We start from the raw sequence: 16,033 nt of genomic DNA, 5'->3' as shown, positions 1-16,033 counted from the left end.
GGATTCATTTTGATATTTGGCAAAACTAATACAATTATGTAAAGTTTAAAAATAAAATAAAATTAAAAAAAAAAAATAAAAAAAAAATAAATAAACTTCAACTAAACATATGAAGTCACTGGATAAAAATACCACTTTATACCCCCAAAGAACTGAAAACAAAGATTCATATATTTGTACACCCCTATTCACTGCAGTATTACTCACAACAGCCAAAAGGCGGAAGCAACCAAAGTTTCCATAGACAAATGAATAGGGTGATGGTTAATTTTATGTGTCAACTTGACTGGGTGCCCAGATATTTGGTTAAATATTATTCTGAGCATGTTTATGAAGGTATTTCTGGATGAGATTAACATTTGAAACTGCAGACTGAGTCAAGCAGGTTGCCCCCCACCTCCAATACAGATGAACTCATCCAATTCACTGAAGGCCTGAGTAGAACAAAAACGGTGAGTAAGACAGAATTCCTACTCTCTGTATGACTGTCTTCAAGCTAGGACATCAGTCTTCTCCTGCCTTCACAGCACAGGTTCAGGATTTTGTCACAAAGCCTTACTATCCACTGCAGGTAACTAGTCTCCTTTTGAGAAATACCTCTTGGCCTGCTACTGGGCCTGAGTGGAGATTGAACACTTAACCACAGGCTGCCAGCTTACCATGAGACCTTAGCAGCATCATGAACTAGGTGGTAACTGACACACCAAGTATTAAAGTTGGGTGTGTACAATAGCACTCCATCATCAAATAGGGAGTGGTGTGTATGAGGTTAGGACTGAGCAGGCCCTGAAGACAAAAATAAGTAACATGCAGGAGTAGTCCATATGCCTATGGTCTCCACTCCTGCGACACCGCCTTCTATTCATCAGCATGCACCTAAAGCCTCACCAGCTGGCAGAAGAAGAGAAAACTCGAGTCTGGATCAGCGATGGTTCTGCATGATACTCAGTCGCCACCTAAAAGTGGACAGTGGAAGCATCAGAGGCCCCTTTGGGGACATCCCTAAATAACAGTGGTGAAGGGAAATCTTCCCAGTGGACAGAACTGAGAGCAGGGCACCTGGTTGTTCCATTTCTCTGGAAAGAGATATGACCACATGAGTGACTATAAAATGATTCATGGGCATGTGGTCAATTGTTTGGCTGGATGGTCAGGGACTTGGAAGGAACACGATCAGAAAATTGGTGACAAGGAAACGTGGAAAAGAGGTATGTGGACAGACCTCTCTGAATGACCAACAGAATGTGAAAATATTAGCATCCCAAGTGAATACTCACTAAAAGGTAAGCTCAACAGAGGACTATTTTAAAAATCAAGTGCACAGGATGATCCTTTCTGTGGACACCAGTCGGCCTTACCCTGGTCAAATCTGTCATCACCCAATGAGCTCAAGAATAAAGTGGCCATTGTGGCAGGGTTGGAGGTCATGTGTGGGCTCAAAATATGAACGTGCACCCACCAAAGCCAACCTGGCTACCGGCACAGCTGGGTGTCCAATATCCCAGCAGCAGAGACCACCATGGCAGTCCTCAACATGGCACCATGTCCTGGGGGTGATCAGCCAAGTAATTGGAGGCAGGTTAATTACACTGGATCAATTCCATCATGAAAGTGGCAGAATTTTGTTCTTACTGGATTAGATACTTTCTCTGGATACAGATTGGCCTTCCCTGCACTCAAGGCTTCTGACACATATAACTATCTGTGGACTTGCAGGATGCTTTATCCACCATCCTGGTATTCCACACAGCATTGTTTCTGATCAAGAAACTCACATCACAGCAAAAGAAGTGCAGCAGTGGGCCCATGCTCATGGAACTCACTTTTCTTACTGTGTCCTCACCATCTTGAAGTGGCTAATTTGACAGAATGGTGGACTGCCTTCTGAAGATTCAGTTACAGGGCCAGCTGGATGACAGAATCTTGCAGGGTTGGACCAAGATTCTCCAAAAGGCAGTATATACTCAGAACCAGTGTCCAACATATAGTGCCATTTCTCCCAAAGCCAGAACTCATAGGTCTAGAAATTAAGGGGTGAAAACGGGAGTGCCACCACTCACTATTACCTAGTGAATAAGGAAAGAATGTCCGTTCTAATTACTCTTATTTAACATAGCATTGGAAGTCTTAGCCAGGGCAAAAAAGCAAGATGAGAAATGAAGAAATAAAACTGCCCAATAAGCAAATAACATGATGGTCTACATAAAAAACTCCAATTTGTCTATCAATAAAACCTCTGAAAAAAATAAGCAACTTCAAAAAGTCACAGACTATATCAGCACACAAAATTTGACTGTATTTCCATAAACAATCAGTAAACGTGTGACAATTGAAATTAAAAACACAATACCATTTATAATCACCCTAAAATTATAATACAAATCTAATAACATATGTAAAAGACTTAATTATATAATGAAAATTGCAAAGTGTCAATGAAGGAAATCTAAGATCTAAATAAATGACAGATACTCCATGTTCATGGATTGGAAACGTCAATTCTAGTAAAGATGTAAATTCTCCTCACGTTCATCTGTAGGCTTGAATGCAATCTCTATTAAAATGCAAGTAAATTATTTACTGTGTAATGTCACCCTGCTTATTTAACTTATATGCAGAGTACATCATGAGATATGCTGGACTGGATGAAGCCCAAGCTAGAATCAAGATTGCCAGGAGAAATATCAATAACCTCAGATATGCAGATAACACCACATTTATGGCAGAAAGTCCATGGGGTCGTGAAGAGTCTGACACGACTGAGCGACTTCACTTTCACTTTTCACTTTCATGCATTGGAGAAGGAAATGGCAGCCCACTCCAGTGTTCTTGCCTGGAGAATCCCAGGGACGGGGGAGCCTGGTGGGCTGCCGTCTATGGGGTCGCACAGAGTTGGACACGACTGAAGTGACTTAGCAGCATGGCAGAAAGCCAAGAAGAACTAAAGAGCCTCTTGATGAAAGTGAGAGAGGAGAGTGAAAAAGTTGGCTTAAAACACAACACTCAGAAAACTAAGATCATGGTATCTGGTCCCATCACTTCGTGGCAAATAGATGGGGAAACAACGAAAACGGTGCCACACTTTATTTTTTTGGGCTCCAAAATCACTGCAGATGTTGACTGCAGCCATGGAATTAAGACGCCTGCTCCCTGGAAGAAAAATTATGATCACCCTAGACAACATAATAAAAAGCAGAGATATTACTTTGCCAACAAAGGTCTGTCTATTCAAAAGTATGGTTTTTCCAGCAGTCATGTATGGATGTGAGAGTTGGACTATAAAGAAAGCTGAGTGCTGAAGAATTGATGCTTTTGAACTGTGGTGTTGGAGAAGACTCTTGAGAGTCCCTTGGACTGCAAGGAGATCCAACCAGTCCATCCTAAAGGAGATCAGTCCTGGGTGTTCATTGGAAGGACTGATGTTGAAGCTGAAACTCCAATACTTTGGCCACCTGATGTGAAGAGCTGACTCATTTGAAAAGACCCTGATGCTGGGAAAGACTGAAGGCAGGAGAAGGGGACAACAGAGGATGAGATGATTGGATGGCATCACTGACTTGATGGACACGAGTCTGAGCAAGCTCTGGGAGTTGGTGATGGACAGGGAGGCCTGGTGTGCTGCAGTCCATGGGGTGTCAGACACGACTGAGCAACTGAACTGAAATTATTTTTTTTACAGTCATAGACAATTTTACTCTTAATATTTATATGGAAAGGCAAAAGACCTAGAAAAACCAAATAATAAGAATGAATTTGGGAGTATCATTCTAGCCAAACTTAAGACTTACTATTTAAGTTCAGTAATCAAGAGTATGTATTGGAGAAGAGACAGACACAGATACATGGAACTAAATAAGAGAACCTCAAAAGATGAAGAAGTAATTCAATAGTGCAAAGATTTTTTTTTTTTTCCCACAAATAGTGCTGGTAAAATTGGACATCAATAGGCAAAAAATACAAACCTTGACCTAAGGCTCATCTCTTAAATAAAAATTAAAACAAAACACATCATTAGTTTAAATGTAAAATCTAAAACTATAAAACTCTTAGAGGAAACATAAAGATCTTCATAAAGCAGGGCTAAGCAAAGAGTACTTAGACCTAATACCAAAAGCATAGCTCATAAAAGAAAAAAACTGATAAATAGGACTGTTTGAGGGATAAATTTTATGTATTCTGTCAGTTTGCTCTAAGATACACTTTATTTAACATTTGCCATTTTATCTTCTAATATTTTCAATTTGACTACTTCATTCATCATTACAAGCTCATGTGCTAAGCATTTATATTCCTATTGTACCAGTGAAGAAAATGATTCAGAAAAGATAAGGAATTTGTTTCATGGTAAGTAGGAAAACCTCAGTTTGAATTCAGAAAGTTCTATATTTATAACCTTATTACTATATTTAGACTACCCATATGCTTTTAACATCACTGTACAACCTCTAAAATCCAGAAAACCAATCTGATTTCTTATATACTGCTTGTGGAAGTTTAAATTGGAACCACAACTTGAGACATCAGATTTTCACATTATCAGGTAAGGTTGAAGGTAGACAAAACCTTTCCAAGTGGAAACCCAGCAAATCTATTTGGATGAAAACACACATATTCCCTCATTCCTTATCCTCTTCTGTAAATTAACTATTATTCCGAGTGTGTTGGTCTATCTCAGCAGCGTACATACATGCAGTAAAACCTTTCATAGCGTTGTCTATTGTTTAGTCACTAAGTCATGCCTGACTCTTCTGCAACCCTATGGACTGTAGCCCACCAGAATCATCTGTCCATGGGATTCTCTAGGCAAGAACACTGGAGTGGGTTGCCATTTCCTTCTCCAGGGGATCTTCCCAACCCAAGGATTGAACACTCATCTCCTGCGTCTTCTGCACTGGCAGGCAGAATCTTTACCACTGCGCCACCTAGGAAGCCCATTATTGATTATTGATGACCTTGATATACACTGGATAAAGGTCCTTTGTCAGATATGTGCTGTGCTTAGTCACTTCAGCCGTGTCCGACTCTCTGCGACCCTGTGGACCATGGCCAGCCAGGCTCCTCTGTCCATGGGGTTCTCCAGGCAAGAATACTGGAGTGGGTTGCTATTTCCTTCTCCAGTGATAAAAGTATGAAGTGAGTGAAGTCGCTCAGTCCTGTCCGACTCTTTGCGACCCCATGGACTGCAGCCTACCAGGCTCCTCCGTCCATGGGATTCTCCAGGCAAGAGTACTGGAGTGGGGTGCCATTTCCTTCTCAAGATATTTGAATTGCAAATATTTGTTCCCATCTAGAGCATATCTCTCCTTTTTCTTAAAACAGTTCATGTGTGTATGGTCAGTTGCTATGTTGCGTCCGACTCTGTGAATTGCTTTCTTCCTATTCTCTAACTAAAGTTTTCCAATATGACTTTCATTTCCTTCAATTCACTGAAACAGCTCTTTGTGAAGACCATCAATAACCTCCACACTGTTAAATATAAAAGTAAACTCTCAGTCCTCATCTAGCCTGGTTTATGTGTGTGCTTAGCCACTCAGTCATGTCTGACTCTTTGCAACCCCATGGACTGTAGCCCACCAGGCTTCTCTGTCCATGGGGATTCTCCAGGGAAGAATACTGGAGTTGGTTGTCTTCCCAACCCAGGAATCGAAGCCAGGTCTCCCACATTGCAGGCAGATTCTTTACTGTCTGAGCCACCAGCGAAGCATGGTTTATAATCATAATTAAATTAATTAAACCCATTTTCTTCAGTTGGTGTTCAGGATCTTTCTCTCGCTCCTAGCCTGCAGCCTGTCTTATCAGAAATCATTTTAAGTGTCTACTACTAGTTCTTCCTCATTTTCCTGACCCTAAGATTGAGATGACCCACACTTCAGTCTTCAGACTTTTTCTGGTTACACTGCAATCTCTGATGATCTCAATTAGGTCCATAACTTTAAATATTACCTCTCTACTAATAATTCCCAAAGCTTTAATCTCCAGCCCAAATACTTTCCCAAACTCCACACTCAAACTTCTCCAGCCTGATATTTAAGTGGCATCTCAGTTTACTATTTAATATGTCTAAAACCTGCTTTCCTCACACTTTTCTTAATCTAACAAATGGCACCCAAATTCCCAAAGAAAGTCTAAAGCAGATTCCTTCTTACAGAGAGCTTCTCATAAAATATTCTTAGTGCAATGCCACAAAGACAGAATATAGGATTAGACAGATCATTACTCTAACCCAATATGACATTTCAAACAACAAAAATATGGTAAAGGGCACTAGGCTTGATTCGAGAGATCTCTGGTATTAGTTTTATCATTAAATACATGACCTTGAATAAGAAAAGCATTAAGAATTCTTACAGCTGTAAAATCACATGACTTTATGATTTATTTACCTAGTACATACTATATCTCAGACATTGAGGTGGTCACTGTGACGGACATCAATAATTATAGATTACAGATATTCTTATTTTAGAATGGAAATGAATGTAAGGTCACCTAAATATTCCTGCACCTTCATTAGGCACAATGAAAATATCCTGAAAAAGCAAATTAAGTATGTACCTTTGAGTGCTGTTGTCTTTTCTTTTTCATCTGGACCTCCCTGCTGGATTTGTGCCATGCTTATCCAAATTGGCAACAAAATTAAAGAGCTCAAGGAAATAGACATCAATCTTCAGAAGACAGTCTAGAATGAATGAAAGCAATAAATTAAGCTCTACTCAGTCCTACCTACTCCATGAGAAGGTCCTAGATCCTCCCAGTTGGGATTAATCTCTCTATCCTGATTTCCCACTGCACTTTGTTGATGTCTCTACCACAGTACTTATCATAGCCTGCCTTGCATTACCGTTATTTATGTATTTGTCTAGGTCAGCTAACAGATTACAAGCCCCAGGATAAAGGTATCAACTCTTTGTCATCTTGATGTCTCCCATATCACCAAACACAATACCTTATATACACATATGCTTAATGCTGCTGAACTGAACTTAGCTAAACTGACTAATTAGGTATAGTTCCCCAATATCTAATTAAAAAAAAATACTTCCAGGTAGTTTCAAAACCTGAAATTTCTTTTAAAATAAACTGCAAGCATATGTCACGTACCAGGTCAGAATATTTTCTTTCTGGGACATGCAGACGGGCAGAAGGAAAAACATACATAATACTACCCATTAGTGTATAATTCAAAATGCAAATTTAAGGGGGAAAAAAAACAGCCCTTAAAAAAAAAAACAAAACTATGTCAAACTCAATGTCTGAAAGTCACAGTCTATAAATGGCATCCCAACAATTATAATATAAAGTTAAAATTTATTAAAATCTAATTCTGCTCTGCTTTGGCCAAAGGGAAAACATTTGAACTACAGTCAGTTTCTCCCAGGGTGCCAACAAACAAGGGGAAAAAAACACGATTCCTAAAATTTAACAGAAAAAAAATGCAACACATACAATGGGAAAAAATTAAATTAATATAGTCAATCCATAAGTATTAATGAGATTACATAAAAGCTGAGGTAAGTAAGACAATAGTCCGCTGAATGATTTACTTACTACCTAAAGAGTAAACTTCAGTTTCTACTCAAGAGGTATACGGTACGATTATCTTTAAAAACTCAGGCATTTGTATAATTAACAGAGTAGAACAGAAAATACTTAAAAATAATAATGCTTAATAGTTTTAAACTAAGAATGTTCCCAGGGTCATAAATCAATGCGGCCCTTAGCTCAGCTCTGACTGTGGGTGGCGAAATAGAAGGGGAAGTTCTCTCTGGCTCTACCACGAGCTAGCCACGTGCTCTTGGCAAATTATCTAACTTCTCCATGCCTCGTCTTCCACACATGTACAATGGAAATGATAACCACGCCTCCCTCGTGTTGCTACAGTGAGGTTTAATGTAAAACACTTAGTATAGTGCCTGATGGGTAATTAAGGGTTCAACATACTTTGGTTTGTTTTTTTAAAATACTATAAATGTATCCTAGCTTCCCCACTTAATAACAGCTCCGTGGCTAGGGACAAGCCACTTAATATTCAAAAATCTTCAGATTTCTCATTTGTAAAATGTAAGTTATATTGTAGTGGTTGAGAATTAATATTATAGAAGGTGTATATAGCTGACTGTTGCTATTACTAGTGGACTTTATCGCTTCTCAGGAATGTGAAGTTTCCTAACCTAGGAATAACTAGAATATGAGACTGTCTTTGACTGGGAAAGCACTTTCACTTAGCATGGAAGTAGTTGCTATTTTTCTTCTGTGAATAGGTAACTCAAAACTCTGTAAATTATACATAGATGAAATATGCCTATCTTCCTTCAAGAACCAGTTTTGCACATCTGATGAGCCATGTGCAGGGCACGAGGGTGCAATGGAGAGTAAAGCGTGCACGGCCTGGGTGGGGCTTATACTCTAGTGACCAGCTCAAACTGCCACAAATTAAATACATGAGACTCAGACTGATCATTACAACACATAAGAAAAAGCAATATTTGTAAGGGCTATAAGGCTACGTTTGGGAATTAGTTTCATCTGTCAAGTCCCACAAGTTTAGGTACAAGCTTCCCCAGCAACTCCTTAATGTCTACCATCCTGTAGCAGAAAGTAAACAGAAATGTTCACCCTGAGACAGTCCACACAGTGCTCCTTGCTAACAATTCCAAGACCAAATTAACTATTCACAGGAGACTTCTCACACTTTTTCACTCTATCCCCTCTGTCAATTCAGTATTCTTGTAAATATGAACTTTTGGTTTTCACTGGCCTCAAACTGTCTAATTTCTAAACAGAACAACTTATATGATTATTTCATTGTGACTGTTTCACTGAAAGAGAAAGTATAAAATATTTTTGATGTCAGACTCATTTTCAAAATTCGCATTTTAAATTATGGGGATCTCATGTATAACATGGTGACTACAGTTATCAACACTGTGTTGTATACTTGAAAGTTGCTAAGAGGGTAGGTCTTAAAAAAATAGACAACTATGGGAGGTTAGAGATGTATTAACTAACCTTATTATCGTATCATTTTGCAAAAGATACATAAATCAAATCATCACATTATATGCCTTAAATGCACATAATGTGATGTCAATTATATCTCAGTAAAACTTGAAAAAAAAAAAAAAAGCTGTAACTGCTCTTCAGTGTTTAATAACAAGGTCCCCCTTCACACTTTGATCTCCATGAGGACAGGTATCTCATCCGTCCCTAAAACAAGGTTGGATGTATTTGGAGCCCAATGGATATCTGTCAAATTCCCAAATAAATGAGTAAGAGATAGAGGGGCAAAAATATATTTCACATTTTAAAGAATTGTTTTTAAGACTCCCAAGATCAAATATCAATTAATAATCATTATGCTTCTTTTATACAAGACAATCCAAAGATACACGCTGCAATTTACTGAAGTGACAGTATTTAAGTTCGGAGACTACTAATTACTCTCTTTGACCCTAAACCTTATAACAGCAGATATGAAGCAGATAAGTATGAAGCAAATTGCCTCCTGCTTTCTTATTCACTGTTAGATTTTTACCTTCTCAAGTTATTTTCCTTGGCAGTGGCACGGCTGGTGAAACTAAATCAGGAACATTATAAATTCTCAATTTATTTTTCCTAATAAAAATTCAGAGTTATAACCTGCATGACCACAGATAAACACTACTACAAATACAGCCAGCAAGCTGTTTGATACATTTGATACACACACACACACACACACACACACACACATATATATATATTAATATGTGCACTCGACATAGTTTATTTAGTATTATCTGATGGAGGTTAGGTTCTAGGGAATAAAGTGGTAGAAGGTTGTTACTGATGTGAATTGGGACACAGTTGACATGTTGTATACTTCATGATAACCACTGCTGTTTAAATACGGTTTCCTAGAAATGGTTACAGTATAAACTAGATTCAAAACATCTCAGTTTGCAATTTCATTCTGTGAACTACACAAAGCAATTATCATATCTTCTTGCCTTCTATAATTCCAACAGAGAACCCACTATGTATAAATAAAACCATAAATAACTTGTCATGTGTAATCTTTATCCAGTCAGCATTTCAAAACATGAAACGGTAGAATATTTATTTGCCTTGTTTGCTCAAAATATGGCACGAACACTTATAAAAATACACAAAGATACACAGAAGCCTCAGTTTCCTATATTTGTTTGTTTTCAGTCAAGTATTAAATACGACCTAGAAAGAGATTATTTTGCAACAGAAGGCCCTTCCACCTCATTCTCAATGGAATGATTAAAGTACAAAATATATCACAGGACAAGTAAAATTGGGTTAAGTCCCTGGGATCCCTGGAGCTGGTTTGGTTCCAAAGAATCTATGCTAAGTCAGGCTCTTGAAATTCAGTTCAAGAGAGCCTGTGTATGTGTGCCTAGTAGCTCAGTCTTGTCCGACTCTTTATGACCCCATGGACTGTAACCCGCCAGGCTCCTCTGTCCATGGGAGTTCTTCAGGCAAGAATACTGGAATGGGTTGCCATGCCCTCCTCCAGGGGATCTTCCCAACCCAGGGACTGAACCCATTGCAGGTGGATTCTTTACTGTCTGAGTCACAAGGGAAGTCCAAAGAGAGCCTACTTGCAATCAAAACATAGTAACTTAATCAGTACCAGAGATTTATGCGGAACTAAAACATCTATCCAAATTATAGTTAAAGTATGCATGTTACTCAGAATCAGCAAAGGTTAGTTCACAACAATCCTGGACAGTTTATAGTTCTGAGGCAATAGTGTGAAAAATTTACATTTTGGAGAGTGAGCATGTATGAGTGTGACTCTGTGTGGTGTGCATGTACAGACACATGGGCCCTGGGGAAGAGGCTAAAGAATAAGGGCATGAGGCAGAAGCAGACATGGAAGACAAGGCCCAGGATATGGCACCCCACTCCAGTACTCTTGCCTAGAATATCCCATGGATGGAGGAGCCTGGTAGGCTCCAGTCCATGGGGTCGCTAAGAGTCAGACATGACTGAGCAACTTCACTTTCACTGTTCACTTTCATGCACTGGAGAAGGAAATGGCAACCCACTCCTGTGTTCTTGCCTGGAGAATCCCAGGGACAGGAGAGCCTAGTGGGCTGCCATCTATGGGGTCACACAGAGTCAGACATGACTGAAGTGACTTAGCAGCAGTGCACAGAGAATGGGTTTCTGCAGAGAATGTAACCTGTATGTGGGTCAAAGTTTAGCTCAGAGTAGGAATACGTTGTTCCAATCCAAGCACATCTAAAGTAACTCCTTACTTCCTAAAGCAAGGTGATGTAGGTTTGGGATGAGAAATTCAGACTTTTTAACCTCAATTCCACTACCTAGTGGCTGAGTGACCTTCAGAAAGTCACAACTTCTCTAACTTAAGTAATGGGAATAACAAAGAAAATAAGAGCATGTCCCTTTACTGGGCGATTCCCTTTGTGGCTCAGATGGTAAAGAATCTGTCTGCAATGCAGGAGATGTGGGTTCAGTCCCTGGGTCAGGAAGAACCCCAGGAGAAGGGAATGGCAACCCACTCCAGTATTCTTGCCTGGAAAAGCCCATGGACAGAGGAACCTGGTGGGCTACAGTCCATGGGGTCACAAAGAGCTGGATACGACTGAGTGACTAACACTTTTGCTTTCCCTTTACGGGATGATTATGAAGATTCTATGAAAAAATATAGACAAACACATTTTATAAGCTACAAATTCCTTTACAATAATATATATTAGGAATTCACAGAACATCGGAAACAATTTGATTCCAATTACCATGTGCTCAAACTCCAAAAAGGCTATCCTTATCAGTTCAGCCTATAGGAATAAGAAACTTTCAATGTGCATCATTTGGGTGAATTCTTAGAATAAACAATAAAGCCCCCCAATAAATACTTCTTGAGTTTACTTGGCTTTCCAAGGCCATGTTGAAAATAATCATAATGGAATTTAAATTAATTTGTTTATATTCTTGTCCAATCTTACTAAAATGTATGTCTAAAAAAGTTCAAGTATGTGAGTTCTATCTTCATTCAGATCAAAGTCGTGTCCAAAGAGCACTATTTTAACTCTCTCTTATATGCACATGCTACTCACAGTCACCAAGTCTTTTCACATCCAGTTTCTTATTGGTACAACTTATTAGCTACAACTGACAGGTAAAGTCAAACTGTTGGTGCTGCTGCTGCTGCTGCTGTTAAGTCGCTTCAGTCGTGTCCGACTCTGTGCGACCCCGTAGACGGCAGCCCACCAGGCTCCCCCGTCCCTGGGATTCTCCAGGCAAGAACACTGGAGTGGGTTGCCATTTCCTTCTCCAATGCATGAAAGTGAAAAGTGAAAGTGAAGTCACTCAGTCGTGTCTGACCCTCAGTGACCCCATGGACTGCAGCCTACCAGGCTCCTCCGTCCATGGGATTTTCCAGGCAAGAGTACTGGAGTGGGGTGCCATTGCCTTCTCCGAAAGTCAAACTACTCAACTTCCACTAGGAAAACGATTCCAGTTTCTTCATCCTACAGAAAGTTTTCACTCCTGTGCATTAGTTTATATGATCAGAGGGTATTACAATTTAGAGTTTGGGCTAGTTGGAGGGAATTAATTACATATATAAAAGTTGTCCACCAAAATTGTCTCTATTTGGTTTGCTATTCTGAATTAGGATTGATAAAAATGACTCCCCATCACAATGGAATATTCCTGAGCCATTTAAAAAGAATGAAATATTGCCATCTGCAGTAGCACGGATGGACCTAGAGAATATTATACTTACTGAAGCAAGTTATATAGAGGCAAATACTATATGGTATCACTTGTATGTGGAATCGAAAAAGTAAAACAAATGGACCTATATATAAAACAGAAACAGACTCACAGACATAGAAAACAAATTTACAGTTACCAAAGGTGAAAGTAAGGCAAAGGAGGGATAAATTAGGAGTAGAGGATTAACAAATGCAAACTACTATACATAAAATAAATAAGCAACAAGCATTTAGAAAAAATATATTCAATATCTTATAATAACCTTTAATGGAAAAGAAGCTGAATATATATACATACATAGACATATATATAAAACTCAATCACTTCATTACACACCTGAAACTAACATGACATGGTAAATCAACTGCATTTCAATAAAAATTTTAATACATTTTAAAATAAATCCCTAAACTGCAAACAAACTGAAACAAACTACTCATCAAGTTTGTTGCTGCTGCTGCTGCTAAGTCGCTTCAGTCGTGTCCGACTCTGTGCGACCCCACAGACGGCAGCCCACGAGGCTCCCCCGTCCCTGGGATTCTCCAGGCAAGAACACCGGAGTGGGTTGCCATTTCCTTCTCTAATGCATGAAAGTGAAAAGTGAAAGTGAAGTCGCTCAGTTGTGTCTGACTCTTAGCGACCCCATGGACTGCAGCCTACTAGGCTCCTCCATCTGTGGGATTTTCCAGGCAAGAGTACTGGAGTGGGGAAAAAAAGCTACTCCCCATCATTCCTCACAATACTTTGGTAAACCAAGCATCTAAAAGAAAGAGTCAAAAGTTAAGGGATCTCAAAAAGAAAGATTTTAGAAGAAACTAATATTTTACTACTGTGTCTTTTTAACAGGTTCCCAAATTGCTAGTTGTTTGGTTAGCTTTTATATGGTTTTCTGGCTAGCAAAAAGACAGAAACTCAACAAAGCTAGTGAAAAACCTTAGAATATTTACAAGACTACACTAAAGCTCAGTCTGAGAAATTAAACACATCTAAAACAATCCTTTTAGATAACTCTCAACTTTGAAACTCCACAAAAGAAAAAAATAATTTAAATAGCCTTTTATGAAGTTTTCATAATATGGAACAGAAATAGCAGAGGTACATCAGAGGGCAAAAGAATTCTCAAAAAGGACATATGCTCAAAATTTGAGAAAAACAGAGTATGTCAAAAATATATGATCATTTATGGGGGTCAAATTAAATTGTCATTAGCTACTTAAGAGACTTTAATTTTATGGTAAACATAAACAGTAAAATATAATATTACAAATGTACATAACTCCAGACCAAACTGACCAAGCAGAAGCTATCTTCATAAGACTTAAAAGTAACCAATATGCTTACGGCAGAAAGTGAAGAGGAACTAAAAAGCCTCTTGAAAGTGAAAGAGGAGAGTGAAAAAGTTGGCTTAAAGCTCAACACTCAGAAAACCAAGATCATGGCATCTGGTCCCATCCCTTCATGGGAAATAGATGGGGAAACAGTGGAAACAGTGGCTGACTATTTTTTGGGGGGCTCCAAAATCAGCCATGAAATTAAAAGACGCTTACTCCTTGGAAAGAAAGTTATGACCAACCTAGATAGCACATTCAAAAGCAGAGACATTACTTTGCCAACAAAGGTCCGTCTAGTCAAGGCTATGGTTTTTCCAGTGGTCATGTATGGATGTGAGATTTGGACTATGAAGAAAGCTGAGTGCTGAAGAATTGATGATTTTGAACCATGGTGTTGGAGAAGACTCTTGAGAGTCCCTTGGACTGCAAGGAGATCCAACAAGTCCATCTAAAGGAGATAGGTCCTGGGTGTTCTTTGGAAGGAATGATGCTAAAGCTGAAAACTCCAGTACTTTGGCCACCTCATGCGAAGAGTTTATTCACTGGAAAAGACTCTGATGCTGGGAGGGATTGGGGGCAAGAGGAGAAGGGGACGACAGAGGATGAGATGGCTGGATGGCATCACCGACTTGATGGACGTGAGTTTGAGTGAACTCCAGGAGTTGGTGATGGACAGGGAGGCCTGGCGTGCTGCAATTCATGGGGCCGCAAAGAGTCGGACACGACTGAGCGATTGAATTGACCTGAACTGAATACCATGAAATAACAGTAAGAACATATTTGCAAAGCTTAAGTCAAATTTTCTCATTCCATAAACACCTTACTAGCATCTCTGCTTAACTTTGTGAACTCAAGGTTCAATCTAAATTTTAAAATATAATATGCATGTGGTAGACACTAAGGTGACCCTCTCTCAGATTAATAAATAGTCTGGGGGAGATGGGGTGGGGGAGAGAATGAAGAGTGACTGCTAGTGGGTACCCAGTTTCTTTTTGAGGTGATGATTCCTATGGTCTGAAAGAGATGATGCTGGCATTGGAGCAGTATTCCTCGCTGTGTATTAAGTGGATCTCTCTCCCCTATCTCTTCTTTACAGCTACGACGCCAAAGGTCAAGGCACAGGCTCAAAAGGGAAGAGCCCTGACCATCTCACTCATGCTTCCTTTTTCCTTCCATGGGGAAAAAAAAAAACAAAACTGTTAAGTGGATTTGAGGCAGACTCACTTAAAGAACTTCTCTCTTCAAATGTCCCTCTCACCCCTTCCACCACAGTCAGGTTGGCAACCATGTAGGCCTGCTCTATCTAGACACCAGGAGCAAATATTATTATGTGAACATTTACATATACAGTTTTGTAAATCGCAGTGCTCTAGTCTAGTTTTAGTTCTGTGCTTTGGGATTCTCTGTCAATCATCGTTTGCCTCCCTGGCCTGTCCCTGTCCCTTACATACATCTTCCAATGAGAATCTGGTGGGAAGCACTGATTCACTTTGGTCATGATTTAGTTCATTCTTTGGCCACATACCACCTAATAGTACTCAGATTTTACCCAATTTCTAATAGGGACTGAAATTTGGTAATAATTGCTTTATTTTGGTTATTATTATTTTGATTATTTTTGCAACTGATCTCACACACAATACTAACTTACTTTAAAGTCAGAAAAGTAACACCTGCTATAGTTAAAAAAAAAAATAAAGAAAAACTTGAGTATATCATCAAGAAATTTAGTCTTAATCCTGGCAAGATATACTAATAACACCAGCAACAAAGGTTAAGGGCAAAGTTAAGCTTTGGGGGAGACCACAATTGTACTGCAAATAGGCATTTAAGTACCACTCGTATCCACGCTCTACTGACAGGGCACTCTTTATTGTTTATTTAAGGGGAAAACATCTGTGAAACTTGACTTTACCTAAATGTGTTAACAACTACGAATGTTA

General features: G+C 39.2%; 1 protein-coding gene across 1 annotated transcript in view; it reads right to left on the bottom strand.

The window, feature by feature from the left end:
- The window catches only part of FAM172A (family with sequence similarity 172 member A), a 429,003-nt gene that overhangs the window by 384,277 nt on the left and 28,693 nt on the right, over window positions 1-16,033 (bottom strand). Inside the window, exon 2 of the mRNA XM_027545608.1 lies at window positions 6,556-6,679. Coding sequence (XP_027401409.1) covers window positions 6,556-6,661 — 106 coding nt within the window. The 5' untranslated portion in view covers window positions 6,662-6,679. The remainder of the gene's footprint in view (window positions 1-6,555; window positions 6,680-16,033) is intronic.

The sequence above is a fragment of the Bos indicus x Bos taurus genome, chromosome 7 (genome assembly GCF_003369695.1).
Source record: "Bos indicus x Bos taurus breed Angus x Brahman F1 hybrid chromosome 7, Bos_hybrid_MaternalHap_v2.0, whole genome shotgun sequence".
Classification (NCBI taxonomy): Eukaryota; Metazoa; Chordata; class Mammalia; order Artiodactyla; family Bovidae; genus Bos; species Bos indicus x Bos taurus.
The sequence above is the reverse complement of the archived record's forward strand: the minus strand, read 5'-3'. Positions and strand labels throughout refer to the sequence as shown.